We start from the raw sequence: 18,007 nt of genomic DNA, 5'->3' as shown, positions 1-18,007 counted from the left end.
ATCTGCCCTCCAATTCCTAACTGTACCAGCCCCTGATTATCATTATACCACAAGTTACATTCAGGCCTTCTCTTCTCTGAAATCGTTACATTGGCTTCCTGTAGGTCAGAGAATTGATTTTAAAATCATGTTGCTAACCTATAAATCCCTACATGGTTTAGGCCCAAAATATTTAACAGATATGCTTCCACTACATATGCCTTCTAGAACACTAAGATCTTCTGAGACCAATCTGTTAATTATCCCCAGAGTAAACATGAAACATGGGAAAGCAGGATTTAGTTACTATGCAACAAATAGCTGGAATAAACTCCCTGAGGATTTAAGACTTGCCCCAACTCTGAGGACCTTTAAAACAAGATTGAAGACTTTTATGTTTGCTTTAGCTTTCTGCTAAATCTTAAATACATTGCCTTTATTTTACTAAAATGCCTTTTTAACTTTCCCTTTATTTTCTATTTTTACCAGAAAGATACATGATCTGATACCAGAGAGAAAGGATAAGGGTTTGAGACCCACACAAATAATATAAATACGTCATATTTGAGACATCCCATAATAATACCACAGCTTTCGCCTTCCTTGATGACAAACTGTGTCACAATAAAACCACAACTCTTCTATGAACCTTATTGGGAATCCTCCTTAGAATATACCAATCTGACTTGGTATTCGTGATGATCAAGGAAGTTCCAGGAAAGTCAAAGCTTTGAGCTGAAAGTTCAAGTATTCCGAACTCTGTGACATGCATAGGCGCCGTGGCGGTCATGTGAGGATTCGGTGGCTCGCCGTCTGTAAGCTGGACACACCGCTGCGCCTTTGGTCATGAGAGAGGCGGTGTCACCAAACGATGTTCACTGAAGCTCCTTAAATCCCCCGGGTTCAAAATCCCATTCCAGGAGAGTAGCAGAATAAGGCAAAGTCAAAACACCCCACTCTCTTGCCATGTGTTAAATAAAGAGATATGTCTCCTTTATGTGAATTATCTATGGCGTGTGAGACACGCCATGCATATGTTTTTAGTTATGTTATGAATGTATTTGATGGCATGATAAAAAACTCAGTTAGCTTGGCAGAGCCAGGGAAAGCTGCCAGAGCGCTCCAGGCGAGAGCCTGTGAAATGCACATTACCTCAGTGGGCCTACAGTGACATCTAGTGGTAAAATTACGAAAATTGTTTATTTTTCAATCGTAAAAAGATACGATAGTACACTTCAGTTATCTAATTTAGATTAAAACGATGGTGGAAACAAATGTATACCACGCACCATTATAACCATGAAACCTTTTATAGGTATATAAATGTTTTAATTATTTATGAAGCAAAAATAACACACAAACACAAGTATCAACAGAGCATAGCTACTTAGCGAGGCTACTGTAAGAGTGTGAAAACAAAACACTCTTCTTCTCTGCCTTATGTCACACTCCTGGGGGACCAATAGGAGAAGGGCATCAACCTGACCCACATCGAGTCTCGTCCGTCGCGGAGCAACAAGGAGGAGTACGAGTTCTTCATCAACGTGGACTCCAGCTGCTCCCCGACGCTCGACCTCATCATCGACGGCCTCAAGTCCCAGATCAGCGGCCAGGTGCACGAGCTGTCGCGCAACAAACAGAAGGACACAGGTGAGCTGTGTGTAATATTATTAGCATTCGACTTATTAATCAATTATTATTGCTAAAATTTAAGGTAAATTGCAACAGTTACAGTTTACAATCACAATCAACAAATCACAAAAACACTTTAAAACATTTAATCACGTTAATGATAAAACAGCGTGGTTTGACTCCATCGCAGTGCTAGAAGCACAGTCTCACCGTTCACATGAAGGACGACACAACGGACGCACAATGAACGCACTTCATACGAGAGGAGACGGGACAAACGCCGCGGTCGCCGGTCGTGTGAACCGTCGTCGGCCCGGCGAGGACAGGACGTCCCGACGCAGACACACTGTCCCCCCCCCCCCCCGCTGATCCGATTAGCGGGGCGCAGCGTCTCCGTGCGCCACCCAGTCGGCCCCGGGGGGGGGGTAATGCCCGGGCCCCGTCGCCACGGAGACCGTCCACGCCACTGTCTGGCGGCGGCCTCTCTCTTTATGATTGGTTTGTGTCCCGACTGACATTAGTTTAGTTATTGAGGACCAACAAGAGGCCTCCCTGGAACACTGGGGGCCCTGTGTGGCCTGGCGCGACCCCCCCCCCCCCCCCCTCGAGCAGCAAACAGGCCACCGCTGTGACAGGGGGGGGAGGGGGGGGTTCGGAGGGCAGCGACAGACCACCATGGACCCCTCAGCGGCCTGACCCCCCCCTTGACCCAGCCCCCCAGCCCCCCAGGGTCAGGGGCTGGTGTCTGTGGTTTCTGATATTTATGGCTGGTTATAGAGGCAGGCTGTTTATGGCGGCCTGCTGGCGGCGGTGCTATTGTAGTGCGCGGCCAGGCCCGGCCAGATATAGACCGATGGAGGGGCCAGAGCGCACTGACCCGCATAAATCCACACGGAAGAATGGGGGGACCCGCCTGGCCCTCGCTAACGCAAACCAAACACACACACACACACACACATACAGAACACCACATACACACACACATATAGAACACCACTTACACACACACATACAGAACGCCACACACACACACACATACAGAACACCACATACACACACACATACAGACCGCCACACACATACACACATATAGAACACCACTTACACACACACATACAGAACGCCACATACACACACACACAAACACATGGGCACACACATACACACAAATTGAACACTCACGAGGCCACATCCATACACACACACACACACACACACACACACACACACACACACACACACACACACACACACACACACACACACACACACACACACACACACACACACACACTAACCCTGCAGTGTGTCCCCTGCCGTCCCAGGGCGATCCCCAGCCGTCGGCCTCCGGTCCATCCACGTGCATGTGGCCTCAGGACGCCCTAATGGGGGCTGCTCTGCCTCCAGGGGGCGCTCCGTCAGGATCATGGGAGGGACGGGTCGGGACAGGAACGGGTTGGGTTTGGATCGTCCCTCACCCCCCCCAGGTCTCTTCAACCCCCCGGGGTTTGATTTGTTTAAGAGCGCATGGGGCTGAGCGACACACACGAGGTGACGTTGGGTTGTACTTCGTAAACCTGCACTTCCAAAACAACAACGTTGTGTTTATCATTTCTTTAGACGTACTTCATAGCAGGGATCGTCATGCTATCATGTTGAAAGGTTTAACACCCAAAGAGAGCCAGGGGCCGGGACTAACTCCGACGACGGAGCAGGTTTAACTGTGGTCGTGTTTCGTTCCCTCCCACCCAGTGCCCTGGTTCCCCAACGACATTCAGGACCTGGACCGCTTCGCCAACCAGATCCTGAGCTACGGCTCCGAGCTGGACTCTGATCACCCGGTGAGATGAGTGTGTGTGTGTGGTGTGTGTGTGTGTGTGTGTGTGTGTGGGGGGGGGGGGGGTTGTATTAATGCAGTGCGTGTCCACTCCGGCCCACATGTTGTTTGAACAGGGCGGCGTGGAGATGACAGGCTCCACTCCGCCGTCTATTCTAATGGAAACGATCTGAACACAAAATGGATGTCACGGCTCTAATTGCGCTCCCGTAATTACAGATAATTGCTCCCTTTTGCCACTGCCATTAAAGTGTAATGTATGCACCCTGTGCTGAACAACACTCTACAAAGGCCTCATTTGAATATGTTTTATTGTGGGTGTATGTGTGTGTGTGGCGGGGGCTGTGTGTGTGGCGGGGGCTGTGTGTGTGTGTGTGTGTGTGTGTGTGTGTGTGTGTGTGTGTGTGTGTGTGTGTGTGTGTGTGTGTTTGAATGGGGGGGGGGGGGGGGGCCTGGGGGGCTGTTGGAATCATGGCGCGAGTAACTTTGTCAAAGGGGTCTATTATGACCATAGGATTTCCCCCTCTTTTATTTAACAGTGTTTGTATGTGTGTGTGTGTGTGTGTGTGTGTGTGTGTGTGTGTGTGTTTGTGTGGGTGTGTGGGTGTGCGTGCATGCGTGCGTGTGTGTGTGTGTGTATGCGTGTGTGCGTCTCTACAGGGATTCACTGACCCAGTGTACCGGAGTCGCAGGAAGGAGTTTGCGGACATCGCCTACAACTACAGACAGTAGGTCTACCTCTCACTGCTCATGGCCGCGCCCTAAACTGCCTCCCGTCACGATTGTGTAACCCCACAACTCGTCCTAAAGGGGGACGGTCCCCCTAAACCACCACAGGTCCTCTATGCTCACACTGTCCATGCAAAGCTGCTTCCTGCCTGTTGCATCTTATCGTAAATAATAATTGGTAAACCAAACGGGGGCCATTTTGGGTGGAGAGGGGGGAAGGGGGTGGGGGGGGGGTTGGCGAGCAGTGGGGAGGTTTTGAAGCGACGGCTCTTTGAGTGTATAATTGGGTTGGTATAATTGAGAGGCACTACAAAGCCCAACAAACGTCACAGAGACACCGGCCATACCCCCCCCCCCCCCCCCCCCCCCCCCCCGTCACCCCGGGACCAAACGGGCTCCCGGCGCGCCGTAGCGTCCTGTGACGCGCGCCGCAGTTAGCGGTCCTCCACAACAAATGCTCCTCATGATTTGGTCCTCATACGCACTTCATAAGCAGTGTGAGCAGGACTCAGAGGCTCAGCCGTCTGATAGGTCATGGTAACCAAGGACTCCGAGGCTCAGCCGTCTGATAGGTCATGGTAACCAAGGACTCCGAGGCTCAGCCGTCTGATAGGTCATGGTAACCAAGGACTCCGAGGCTCAGCCGTCTGATAGGTCATGGTAACCAAGGACTCCGAGGCTCAGCCGTCTGATAGGTCATGGTAACCAAGGACTCCGAGGCTCAGTCGTCTGATAGGTCATGGTAACCAAGGACTCCGAGGCTCAGCCGTCTGATAGGTCATGGTAACCAAGGACTCCGAGGCTCAGTCGTCTGATAGGTCATGGTAACCAAGGACTCCGAGGCTCAGCCGTCTGATAGGTCATGGTAACCAAGGACTCCGAGGCTCAGCCGTCTGATAGGTCATGGTAACCAAGGACTCCGAGGCTCAGCCGTCTGATAGGTCATGGTAACCAAGGACTCCGAGGCTCAGCCGTCTGATAGGTCATGGTAACCAAGGACTCAGAGGCTCAGCCGTCTGATAGGTCATGGTAACCAAGGACTCAGAGGCTCAGCCGTCTGATAGGTCATGGTAACCAAGGACTCAGAGGCTGAGCCGTCTGATAGGTCATGGTAACCAAGGACTTAACCCGATAGGTAAAAGCAACAACTTTGGCAAATGTATTATTCAGAATTGACTATCATCGTACCCATTTAGCTACATAGACAAGAAGGTTGTTAGGTCACTCTCTACGTCCATTCCAAAAACATTTAACCTGTGATAGGTAGAATGTGCTTGATGGTATAGAACAACTGCTTGCAAACCCACAAAGTCCAAGCACAAAAGTTTGATAATTAGGCTTAAAGATGTTGTAATACAACAAATGACACTACATGTGACACGAATGAAATTTCGATTCGTCTATTTGTCTAGTACATTTGTTGTAATTGACAATAAAGCGGACTTTGACTTTGACTACAGAGACACTGACATCCCATCCTCACAAACATCAACAGTTCACTCACTGGACACCTCAAACTCTTAGCCAATCAAATAACTGCCTTCAGATTTCTGAGGCATCAAAAAACGTTCGGATTCTCATGCTAGCTAACAAGAAGAAGCTACGTTTGATTAGCGACCAGGTGATTCCCGATGTGTGGAGTACCTTTAACCCCCCCCCCCCCCCCCCCCCCCCCCTCCCCCGCCCCCGCAGTGGCCAGGTGATCCCCAAGGTGGAGTACACAGCGGAGGAGAAGACCACCTGGGGCACTGTCTTCATGGAGCTGAAGACGCTGTACCCGACTCACGCCTGCCGCGAGCACAACCGCGTCTTCCCCCTGCTGGAGAAGTACTGCGGCTACAGGCAGGACAACATCCCTCAGCTGGAGGAGATCTCCCGCTTCCTGCAATGTACGTGAACGCAAAGCTCACCTGGGGTAGGGGTGTACGTCAACGGGAGGGAACGTCGGGAATGACGTGGCTCACCTGGTGTAAAGGTGCTGTAGTTGATCAGGTGTAGCTACCAGTAGCTAAGTATCACAGCTAATGTAGCGTGGCAGATTTAATTTCCCAGGTATTTAACCCGGTTTGTAAGTACTAGGTATTTTAACTTACTAGGTCAATAAGTGCTAGGTATTTTAGCTTACTAGGTCAATAAGTACTAGGTATTTTAACTTACTAGGTCAATAAGTACTAGGTATTTTAACTTACTAGGTCAATAAGCACTAGGTATTTTAGCTTACTAGGTCAATAAGTACTAGGTATTTTAGCTTACTAGGTCAATAAGTACTAGGTATTTTAACTTACTAGGTCAATACGTACTAGGCATTTTAACTTACTAGGTCAATAAGTACTAGGTATTTTAACTTACTAGGTCAATAGGTACTAGGTATTTTAGCTTACTAGGTCAATACGTACTAGGCATTTTAACTTACTAGGTCAATAAGTACTAGGTATTTTAGCTTACTAGGTCAATAAGTACTAGGTATTTTAACTTACTAGGTCAATAGGTACTAGGTATTTTAGCTTACTAGGTCAATAAGTACTAGGTATTTTAACTTAATAAGTCAATAAGTACTAGGTATTTTAACTTAATAAGTCAATAAGTACTAGGTATTTTAGCTTACAAGGTTTGAAGTCAGAGGTTTTTTAGCTTGCAAGGTATAGTAGCTTACCAGGTTTCGCTAACTAGGAATCGTAGCACATCAGTTCTAGCTAACCTAAGTCGAGGTTCTAGACAGTGTTTGTAACTAGGTATCAAAGTTTGACTTGACAATGGCCAGCGACTAGAGAGGGCGGTCCCAGCTGGGAGTTTTCCCAATCGGAAGCTCGATTTTCCGATTATTCCGACAGCTCATTATTGAAACCTTAAACCCCCTCTCCGCGTTACAGCGTGCACGGGGTTCCGTCTGCGGCCCGTGGCCGGCCTGCTGTCCTCCAGGGACTTCCTTGCCGGGCTGGCGTTCCGCGTGTTCCACTCCACGCAGTACATCCGCCACGCCTCCAAGCCCATGTACACGCCCGAACCGTGAGTCCACCCGGCTGTGTGTCCCTGTGAGACTAGGCCAGAGGGGAAGGGGGGGCTTTAGTCAGAACCCGGGGTTAGGGTTAGGGTTAGTAAATACCAGTGGAAGATGTATTTATATAATTGTATTGTATTATATATGTGTTTAATGCATGGCGTGCAATTTGAAAACCTTTCTAGTGCTGTATAGTGTCCGTGCCATGGTGTCTTTATCCAAAACATATCTTCTCTCTCATGGTGTTTCCACCACTTCAGGGATATTTGCCACGAGCTCCTTGGCCACGTTCCACTGTTTGCTGATCCCAGCTTTGCACAGTTCTCCCAGGTACGGCCAAATACAATTCAGTGTCGTTATGCAGAGACCAATGTGCTGTCACTCAGGTTTGATACACTATGAGGAATTCAGATTTTTTCACCCAAAGGCTGAGCAGAAAACGACGACAAAGAAATCGTGGCCGTCTGATTCCGTCCTCTCTTCCCCATCGCTCCTACAGCATCCTCACCCAAGTGTGTTTGTGTGTCTGTTCATTTGTTTGTTTCTCCACGCAGGAGATAGGTCTAGCGTCTCTGGGCGCCCCCGACGAGTTCATCGAGAAGCTCGCCACCGTGAGTACCCCCAACACGAGACCCAACCCTCCCCCCTGCAGACATGACCCCTGCTTGGTGCCCTCTGACCCCAGCCTGAGCTGCGCCTCACCCCTTTGTGGTCCCATGCCCCCCCCCCCCCCAGGTGTACTGGTTCACCGTGGAGTTCGGTCTGTGCAAACAGGGCACTGAGATCAAGGCCTACGGCGCTGGTCTACTGTCGTCGTTCGGAGAACTGCAGGTTGGTCTGCAGCTTCTGCTCCGGCAGTGCGTGTGTCCTCGTTCCCTCTCACCTTGTGACACACAACCCAAACACACACACCCAACGATGCAGACACACCCACATACACACTCACACACACACACACACACACTGCTCTAGTGATTATTACAATGCAAGGTGAGGTGTAATGTGATGTGTTCGTTCCACCTTGTATTCACCCACTTATTTGAGTTACTCACCGTAACTTATGGGATCGATCTGATGGGGAACCACTAGGCCCTCTGGCCTTTATCAATAAACCTTCGGACCCCCAACACAAACCACGGTTTGTGTTGGGGGTCCGAAGGTTAGGACCGACAGGGTTAGCTTGATTTAGTGTGTCCAGTGAGGAGGCCTCCCACGTGGGCCGATCAGGTGCAGGGTTAGTCGATGTGTCACTGGGGGGAAACCTGCAGCGTGCGCTTAGTACCTCCCCCTGACTCATGTCTTAGGGTGCGGGGTGGGTAGATCACTGGGTACTGGATGGGTAGGTTAGTGATGGATGGGTAGGTTACTGATGGATGGGTAGGTTAGTGATGGATGGGTAGGTTAGTGGAGCTGGATGGGTAGGTTAGTGATGGATGGGTAGGTTAGTGATGGATGGGTAGGTTAGTGATGGATGGGTAGGTTAGTGATGGATGGGTAGGTTAGTGATGGATGGGTAGGGTAGTGATGGATGGGTAGGTTAGTGATGGATGGGAAGGTTAGTGGAGCTGGATGGGTAGGTTAGTGGAGCTGGATGGGTAGGTTAGTGATGGATGGGTTGGTTAATGGAGCTGGATGGGTAGGTTAGTGATGGATGGGTAGGTTAGTGATGGATGGGTAGGTTAGTGATTGTCGGGGCGGAGGACAGTTATATTGCCGTGGATCCACCCTGCTGAGAGCCACATTAAGGCTTGGGGGGGGGGGGGGGGGGGCTGATACCAATCAACTGCACTTCCTGTTAACCAGTAGAGCGCTTCCATGGAAACCAAGACCCAACAGGAATGAATACAGGACACTATTTTGTGATATGATGAATAATTCATGACCCTAATTCTGGAAAAATGACCAGTTACATAAAACGTACAGGAAAAGTTAATTACAGAGACAAAACAACGCCCATACGAATCAGGATTCATATATTTTGTAAAATTTTAAAGATGTTTTATTCTGTTGTTTTATTCTCACTCTTGACCTGTTTGGTAGTGATTATTTGAATAGGAAAACCAGCATGTTTTCAACGTTGTTTTTTTGTTGATGCCCTTCTTTAGTTGGTCGTCGTCAGGAGTGTAATACAAAGCAGAGATAAATACCCTAATGGTTCCCTCCTCCTGTCTCGTTGTTACGCAGTATTGTTTGACGGACAAACCCCAGCTCCGCCCCTTTGAGCCGGCGAAGACCAGCCTCCAGAAATACCCGATCACTGAATTCCAACCCGTGTATTTTGTGGCTGAAAGCTTCGAGGATGCCAAGGAGAGAGTCAGGTACAACGATGATTATGATCAACAAATAAAGAAACAGAACATACTTAATCATCTTATGACAAGTATTGGGGTTACAACATCTATAACAAACATATATGTATTTGCAATAAATAAATCAAATTCGAAGTGTACAGCTCAATTGTATCAATTTCATGGATGTTATTCGCATTATTGCTTATAAAAGTCTAATTTCTATGATTGATGATTGGTGCTGTCTGCCCCCCCCCCCCCCCCCCCCCTACAGGAAATTTGCCGCTACTATTCCCAGGCCTTTCACGGTGCGCTACAACGCCTACACGCAGAGCATCGAGGTGCTGGACAACACCCAGCAGCTCCGCAACCTCGCTGAAAACATCAACAGTACGGAACACACACACACACACACACACAAACACACACACACACACACGCACACACACACACACACACACACACACACACACACACACACACACACACACACACACACACGCACCACACGAACACGCACACACACACACACACACACACACACACACACACACACACACACACACACACACACACACACACACACACACACACACACACATCACAAACGCAGCACGGGTCTTTCCTTTTTAATCTATTGTAGTTTGTTTAGGAACAACCAGCTGGTTATTCTACATTTTATTAAACAGTATGTGAAATGTAATACGACAGTAAGCTAATATAGCCTATGTGGTCAGCCTTATTTAGCAGTTGTGATAATACATGTTGGCTACATGTAATTGTAATCTGTAAATGATGAGAACAATTCTACAAAATACGTTTACATTTTCTTTATGTTTGATATTTCAGATGAGATGGGCCTTCTGTGCAACGCCTTGAAGAAGTTGGAGTGAACATTGTACCTTGTCATACTGCATGCTTTTAGATAGCAGGCTTGACGGCGATGATGAGGGATGATCGACGCAGAGGCGCAGTCATTGTCTTCTGTCCATTGATGCGCCAAAAGCTGTAATTGTGAACACATGAGCCAGTTGTTCAATGTTTAACCTCTTGACATTTTGAGATGACTGTAAATATAACCAATCAGGCTACTAATGAGTCTCCTTTGAAGATTATTTCTTTCTTTCATAAAACCACTGCGTCATCGTATTTTATACCAGCCTATATAATCATAATATTTTAGCCACCCATTTATCTGACGTAGGCCTAGTTCTATAACCTTATATATTAGAAGAGAGAAGTAGATTAGATGGCTTTTCCGTTGCCGCAGTCGAACCTATAAAGAGCCAATTATTGACGATGTTTATTATGTTTTCTTTTGAATGCATGTACAACTGTGAAATTGATAAAACAAATAAACATATTAAGGACTCGTGTGAATTTGTTTGAACTTCTGTTAGGCAGGCATATGTATTACTATAGCCTAAACACATACTCTTAAAAAAATGATAATGATAAAAAAACATGATAATCAAGTGGTCAATTTGATCAGGACGTTGGATTAATGCGTCTTTCAGAAATTAGGGTTGCTCATCCCAGACACGATGATCAATTATCAGGGGCGATTAGGCTTACCATATAGGCCCCAAACACACATTTATTGATAAGATTAACGAACGTTCGGATGAATGGCTATGTCTTGATCCAAAGCATCTGATTTATCCACAAAATAAAATGTAGGCTTATGACGCAAAATACCTTACATAAATCCCGTCGGCCTATTGCGTAACTGATCTCCATAAACTATTCAAATGACGAGCTACATTAAGTGTCAACGCGTGGTTGGCAGGTCTTCAAATAGCCCCGAATGACAACACATCCAATCACATCGGTCCTTTCCCGACAGGGGACACACAAATCAGGTCAAATACAGTTAATATTGTTATTTTACGCACTACAGATAGAGGTGCCATCGTTGAGATGAAGACGGACAACGCGGTGCAGAGCGTGCCGTTTGGGGGGAGGAGACAGAGCCTGATCGAAGACGCGCGGAAGGAGCGCGCGGGAGGTGCCGGAGGGCCCCCCTCGCCCGGGCCCCACGGAGACCACCCGGGCTTCGAGACCAAGGACGAGCGGGTCGTCCTGAACGTCGTGGTCGCCCTCAGCAACGAGAAGAATTCGGGGTTCTTCAAAACGGGGAAGATATTCGAGGTGAGCAAAAAAATAAAATAAAAAATATTTCGTAATTTCTAGAAAAATAAATATGAGTTTAGTGACACTGGACTACCCTGTGGTGTTTTTCACCTCAGACGTTTGAAGCTAAACTTCTCCATGTGGAAAGTCGACCCGCGAGGAAGGGGAAGAACAGCCCGGGGCCGGGGGACCTGGAATTCTTCATCAGGTGTGAGGTGCACGGCGCGGACCTCGACGTCTTCATCAACTCACTCAGAAAGGTGGCGGACGACATCCGCACCTTCCCGGAAGAAAAAGGTAGGCTACGCGGTTTCCATAAAGTGTTCTCCTGTGGTCGGCCTGTTAGGGGAATGCGTTTGACTGTTTTTTTTTTATAATGCTTCATTGCTGCATGTGCTTAATCATTAATAGTCTTCCTCCTCTGCGACACAGTTCCCTGGTTCCCTCGGAAGATTAAAGAGTTGGACAAGTGCAAATTGCTGATCACCAAATTTGATCCCGACGTAGATAAGGAACACCCTGTATGTATTTCATTATACTGGATAACGTTATGTGTTTACATTTTCCCCAAGAATGTGCACGAAATAATCATTCCCGTTTTGCAGGGATTCAGTGATCCAGAATACAGAAAACGGAGAGCGCTCTTATCCGACCTCGCATTCAGCTACAAACAGTGAGTAACCTGTCGATTCAATTTAATTTAACTTGATTGTCATTGTACACGTTAAGGTGCACATAGGAAATAGGAAAGGGTGTTGTCTCTCTGCCAAAATATTAGGAAATTGCCAATTGGAATTAAAATGCAAATAAATCCAAGAAATATTTAAGCATTTTTAGAATTTAAGCATTTATTCTAAACATGTTCACTATTGGGGACTCATGTGGGGCGTTAGCCAGTATATTGGGTTCGATTCCCAAAGTCCTCAAACGTCCTCAAACGGACATCCTCGAATCTGAATTCACCGTAAGACCATGTGTCCCCATCCCTCATCCGGTCGCATTGGATACCAGCGTCTGCTAAATAACTAAAATACAGTAAATAGTGGTGAATAGTAAGAATAGTAAGAATAGTGAATACTAGTAATAATATATTATAATACAATACAATGGAATATTAATAGTGAATAGTAAGAATAGTGAATACTAGTAATAATATAATAAAATAGAATAGAATGGAATATTAATAGTGAATAGTAAGAATAGTGAATACTAGTAATAATAGAATAGAATAGAACAGAATGGAATATTAATAGTGAATAGTGGCCTCACTGCAATGATTCTTTTTGGCCACAGGGGGGACCCGTTACCTACGGTGGAATACACAACAGAGGAAGTCGCCACATGGTGAGGTGGCGGCACCGCAGCATACAACAAGCATGGAGATGGGTTGAATGAATTCTATAGGTGAGACGTATAGCACGACGTGCCACGTGACCCCGTGTGTCGCCGCAGGAGGGAGGTCTACAGCACGCTGCGCAGCATCTACCCCAGCATGGCCTGCCGACAGTTCCTGGACGCGCTACAGCAGTTAGAGCGGGAGTGTGGCTACGGAGACGACCGTATCCCACAGCTCCGGGAAGTCTCGGCGTTTCTCAAAGGTGAGGACAGACTGGGAGGGAGAGAGAGGGAGAGGGAGAGGTGATGGAGGAAGGGAGGGAGAGAGGAGGGAGGGAGGGAGGGAGAGAGGTAGTGAGTGAGGGAGAGAGGAGGGAGGGAGGGAGTGTGGGAGGGGGGGAGTGAGTGAAAGACTAAAAGAGGGAGGAAAACATCTGTGAGACTGTGCAGGTGTGCGCTGAACAACACATTCACAACGCGTGAGAAAATCGAGCGTTTTACAAATATTATTCGCCGTTGTATCGCTGTAGCACTGCTGAAGTATTCCTGGCAGATTTTCCTCCAAATCCTCCATCAACTCATGAGCCTGCACCAGATATCTGTGAACAGGAAGCCCGTGTGAAACGGTTCAGTCGCTAGGAACTGAGTGACGCATTGTGTATTGACTTTTAGTTCGAGGTAATACTGAGAAAAGGACAAAGCATGGTGCATATTCACGGCTGCTCCACAATACAAACGCTCGCCAACACTAACACCTTTCCAGTTCAATGAAAGTGCCAAAAACAAAGCCTAACTCAACGACTGAATTATAACAACCCAGCAATAACTTTCAAATGATCAAGTCACGTATATGCTTATCGGGACTCGTTCTCCCCCGGCCGTCTCGCAGAGAAGACGGGCTTCCAGCTGCGTCCGGCCGTGGGGCTGCTCGCCGCCCGGGACTTCCTGGCCAGCCTGGCGTTCCGGGTGTTCCAGTGCACCCAGTACATCCGCCACGCCTCCACGCCCATGCACTCCCCCGAGCCGTGAGTCCCCACGACTAAGCCAGACCCTGTCCCCCAACCCAGCCGCCCGCCGCCCGCCGCCCGGTTTGCGCCCGGTATCGTGGTGACGGTGCCCTGATCCTTCCAGCGTTTGTAGCGCATCGCTGATCTCCTCGTTTTTCTTTTTATTCGACAGAGATTGTTGTCATGAGCTTCTGGGTCACGTTCCCATGCTGGCTGATAAGGAATTTGCAGAGTTTTCACAGGTAATCTTTCTACTTTGTTCCACCGTTTGAGGCATTTGTGCAGTGACCATCGTTAGAGTTTTGATATTGATGTGTACATTTGGTACAGTCGGGTCGGGTTGAGTTTGAGTGGAACCTCATCATGTTGATCTGCTCTCTAGGAGATTGGACTAGCTTCGCTTGGAGCGTCCGATGAGGACATTGAAAAACTTTCAACGGTAAGAGTTTAGCCGTGTGACCATCACTAAACACTTTCTGTCAATCGATAATAAAATCCTGAATATACCCTCCATCTGAATATCAATTTTATAGCAATGAGGAATTAAAAAATTGCACACATTTGAACTATAATTTTTTCATTTATTTAGCGCTGGTCACTAGTAGTAATGAATGCCTGTGTGTCAGTTTTGGTGAAAAAAAATGCTGTTTCACCCTGTTCTAGTGTGGCAGACGAGGTGGGCGGGGAGGAACGACAGGATTTTGGTTCTTACTCATGCATATTCATGATTTGCAAATGTCTCGCCTCTGATTGGCTAACAGAACAGGTCATCGCAGTAATGAAACCCATTCAACTTCCAGAGAGACTCAGAGAGAGAGGGAGAAGGAGAGAGAAACACACAGAGAGAGGGAGACGGAGAAAGAGAGAGAGAGAGGGAGAAGGAGAGAGAGAAACATATGGAGAGGGAGAGGGAGAGGGAGAGGGAGAGAGAGAGAGAGAGAGAGAGAGGGAGGGAGAGAGAGAGAGAGAGAGAGGGAGAGAGAAAGGGAGGGAGAGAGAAAGGGAGGGAGAGAGAGGGAGATAGAGGGAGAAGGAGAGAGAAACAGAGGGAGAATGAGAGGGAGAAGGAGACAGAGACACAGATGGCAGAGGCAACAAATCAACGTTGCATCTCTTGGCCAAGAAGGAAGAGTTGAGGAAGGAACGGTTGGATTGGACATTCATTCATTCACTCATACACGGGGCACGGCTGGAGTCATGGGAGTACCCTTCTCCCTCTCTCTCTCGCGGGCACCGTGACCGCGGCCCGGGCACCGTGACCCGGCACTCCCGGTCGCAACGACTCCCGCCGTGCCACGTGAATGAATGAATGTCCAATCCAACTATTGCTTCCTCAACTCTTCTTTCTTGGCGAAGAGATGCAACGTTGTTTTGTTATCGCCACAAATAGCCCAGGCACAAACATGTTCCGAAATGTAAGCACCTTGCTGTGACCTCCTACCTGCCCAGATGGGCTCTGTGTCACTTGGCCGCAAAATAAGTACTGTCTTCCCGTAGGCCGTCGCAAGGCAAGGTCGGCGAGGCCATGAATACTAATTCACATACTGATGTCAGTTGGTGAGGCTTTTCTAATTCGCTTGTATATGCGTCTTTTCTTTGATTTGCCAATGCAGGCAATCGAGGTAGAAGGACATTTAGAAGGACATTTTCACGTTCAGCATGCATATGCAACTCCGAGTGACCTATCGTGTTTCGAAAGGAACCAGATTAAACGGTTTCTCGGGGAATGACGCCTTTAACTGAGGGGACGGTTGGTAGGGGCCATTACATTTTGGGTTTATGTCACCATCTAGGGATGTAAGTTCGGTACTGCATACTATGATGTGTAACCATCTGGCTTTCTCCCCCCCCCCCCCCCCCATAACAGTTGTATTGGTTTACCCTGGAGTTCGGTCTCTGCAAACAGAACGGTGCTTTGAAGGCATATGGCGCCGGCCTCTTGTCCTCATTTGGTGAACTAGTTGTAAGTTATTAATTTCTCCTCCATCCTCCTCGGTTCTTCAACATAGATCAGAAAGACATCTGGTCTCCCTGTCCTCAAAAAGGGTCAACAATCCTTAAATGCAGACCAGCTTCTAAGTGAATTTATTGGGGCTTGGGGGCTTTTTCGGGTCACATTTTATGTTCTATTATTTACCATCATGTTCGAGTCCCCATTTATCTTTTATCGCTGTTTTAGTTGGACACACATTCGATGTATCCCAATTATTTATTGTATTTAGGCTGCGACTTCAACGCTTATCAATATGATGTACTGACTTTGGCACGCCTCTATTCTACTTGAGAGGGATTCTAGGAATATTTACTTGGCTTAACCTTATGCTTTATATTATATTATCGTTATTGTTATTCTCCTTTTACAACGATTGTCAGCGCCTTTGAGTTGTTATTGTTCGTCTGAAATGGGCTCCATCAATAAAGTCGGATTGGACCTGTCTTACAGTATGCCCTGTCGAACGAGCCCGAGTGCCGTCCGTTCGAGCCTGAGCAGACGTCTGTCCAGCCGTACCAGGACCAGACATACCAGCCCGTCTACTTTGTGTCCGAGAGCTTTGAGGACGCCACGGTCAAGATGAGGTGAGGCGGGCGGCCATTTTGTATTGAAATCGTTACCAAAAACGTAATAAACTATTTTTATGTCATAAACAACCAAATCTATAAGAGCATGCATGACCATGCACGTAAGAAAAAGGGAAGATGTAAGGGCCCCCTATTGGTGGATATAGATCAACCCACCGTAGTTGGTACAGTCCACCAAGAAGTCTGGTCAAAGCGCCTTACAATAAGTTTGTCAGAAGAAAGAAAAACAACAATATATCGCTGTCAGTACAGTTCATAGACCCAAGTGCCATGCACTAACAATCATTAGGTTGACCCATTCCCCACAGACAACAAAGCTACACCATGCTAAGTACTATTTTAAGGTGCAAGGACGTACAACATACAACAAGTGTGTAAGAGGGAAACAGCTTGTGTTGCCGAAAACCTTCCCACACCTGGTGAGCCCACAACAGGGCTCCTTTAAATTCCACGGACCACTTTCTCGTCCCAACAGGAAGTTCTCTGCGAAAATCAACCGGCCCTTCTCGGTCCGCTACGACCCGTTCACCTGCAGCGTGGAGGTCCTGGACCAGCCAGAGAAGATCCAGCACACCCTGGGCCAGATGAAGGAAGACCTGAGGGTCTTACACACCGCACTGGAGAAGCTGGCCTGACCCAAACCACACTACGTAACAGGGAATACACTATGCGTGTTTAGATTGCAAACATTTCATTAAACATAGTGTATATAGCTCTTCTCAAGTGTGTGTTTGTGTGTGTGTGTGTGTGTGTTTGTGTGTGTGTGTGTGTGTGTGTGTGTGTGTGTGTGTGTGTGTGTGTGTGTGCGTGCGAGAGATAGGCGTACACATGACACAGATGATCTATGTTGTTTACGACGCACACTAGTGCCGTCCACTCACTGCGTCATAATCTTTGCTAACTAAAACCTAAATAAATAATTTATTTTCAACAAGCTCGGGAGTTTTACTTTCGAATGAATGGAATGCTGCCAAGTGTTGACGAATTACTGCTCTTTTAATTGGCAAACCCGGAGGTTTCTTGGAAAGCTACACGGCAAGAGAAAACATTTTCGGAAAATTGTGCTGCGGAGCCAAATGCGGTTTCAGCGTCACTGCCGGAAGACAAGGGATTAGGGATGAGAAATGTTGTTGTGATGGATGAAGAGGCCCGAGTGAGGGAGGCCTACCACGACGAGGAGAGAGAAACAGAGCCAGTGACAGAACGAGAGCGATAGCAGGAGAGTCAGAGGGGGGAGAGGGAGAGCGACAGAGAGCGAGAGAGAGACTCCAGTAGCTACACAATTTTGGGTGCCTGCCCATCTTTCTAACCTTTCTTCCTTTCCATTTGGAAAATTGGAGAGCCCATTTTCTCGTCACGTGCTATTAAGCAAAGAGACGTAGCTAATTGTGAATTATTTAAGTATCACGTTCCCTTTGACGGTCAATGAACGACTCAGGAACGGGGCCCAAGTGAGCCAGCGGGTCGCCGGGACCTCACGTTAGAACAG

The 18,007-nt window shown here is 47.7% G+C and overlaps 2 protein-coding genes and 1 long non-coding RNA gene across 4 annotated transcripts in view; all 3 read left to right on the top strand.

Annotated features, from left to right (window-relative positions):
- The window catches only part of pah (phenylalanine hydroxylase), a 15,091-nt gene extending 4,256 nt beyond the window's left edge, over positions 1-10,835 (top strand). For both annotated transcript variants that reach the window (XM_030353197.1, XM_030353196.1), the window contains exons 3-13: positions 1,446-1,629; positions 3,364-3,452; positions 4,109-4,176; positions 5,870-6,066; positions 7,048-7,183; positions 7,436-7,505; positions 7,730-7,786; positions 7,911-8,006; positions 9,360-9,493; positions 9,738-9,853; positions 10,313-10,835. In XM_030353197.1, the coding sequence (XP_030209057.1) occupies positions 1,446-1,629; positions 3,364-3,452; positions 4,109-4,176; positions 5,870-6,066; positions 7,048-7,183; positions 7,436-7,505; positions 7,730-7,786; positions 7,911-8,006; positions 9,360-9,493; positions 9,738-9,853; positions 10,313-10,356 (1,191 nt within the window). In that variant the 3' untranslated portion in view covers positions 10,357-10,835. The remainder of the gene's footprint in view (positions 1-1,445; positions 1,630-3,363; positions 3,453-4,108; positions 4,177-5,869; positions 6,067-7,047; positions 7,184-7,435; positions 7,506-7,729; positions 7,787-7,910; positions 8,007-9,359; positions 9,494-9,737; positions 9,854-10,312) is intronic.
- On the top strand, positions 8,013-8,948 carry LOC115541522 (uncharacterized). The gene is made up of 2 exons (XR_003976376.1): positions 8,013-8,518; positions 8,598-8,948. It is a non-coding gene; the product is annotated as an uncharacterized LOC115541522 (long non-coding RNA).
- Positions 10,836-11,325: 490 nt separating the features above from the next.
- th2 (tyrosine hydroxylase 2) lies at positions 11,326-17,450 on the top strand. Its single transcript, XM_030353195.1, has 12 exons — positions 11,326-11,614; positions 11,713-11,893; positions 12,029-12,117; positions 12,202-12,269; positions 12,890-12,940; positions 13,049-13,194; positions 13,821-13,956; positions 14,111-14,180; positions 14,321-14,377; positions 15,806-15,901; positions 16,382-16,515; positions 16,994-17,450. Exons 1-12 carry the CDS (start codon positions 11,384-11,386, stop codon positions 17,151-17,153), a joined length of 1,419 nt encoding a protein of 472 aa, XP_030209055.1. The 5' UTR covers positions 11,326-11,383; the 3' UTR covers positions 17,154-17,450.
- Positions 17,451-18,007: the final 557 nt, after the last annotated feature.

The sequence above is a fragment of the Gadus morhua genome, chromosome 4 (assembly GCF_902167405.1).
Source record: "Gadus morhua chromosome 4, gadMor3.0, whole genome shotgun sequence".
Classification (NCBI taxonomy): domain Eukaryota; kingdom Metazoa; phylum Chordata; class Actinopteri; order Gadiformes; family Gadidae; genus Gadus; species Gadus morhua.
The sequence above is the reverse complement of the archived record's forward strand: the minus strand, read 5'-3'. Positions and strand labels throughout refer to the sequence as shown.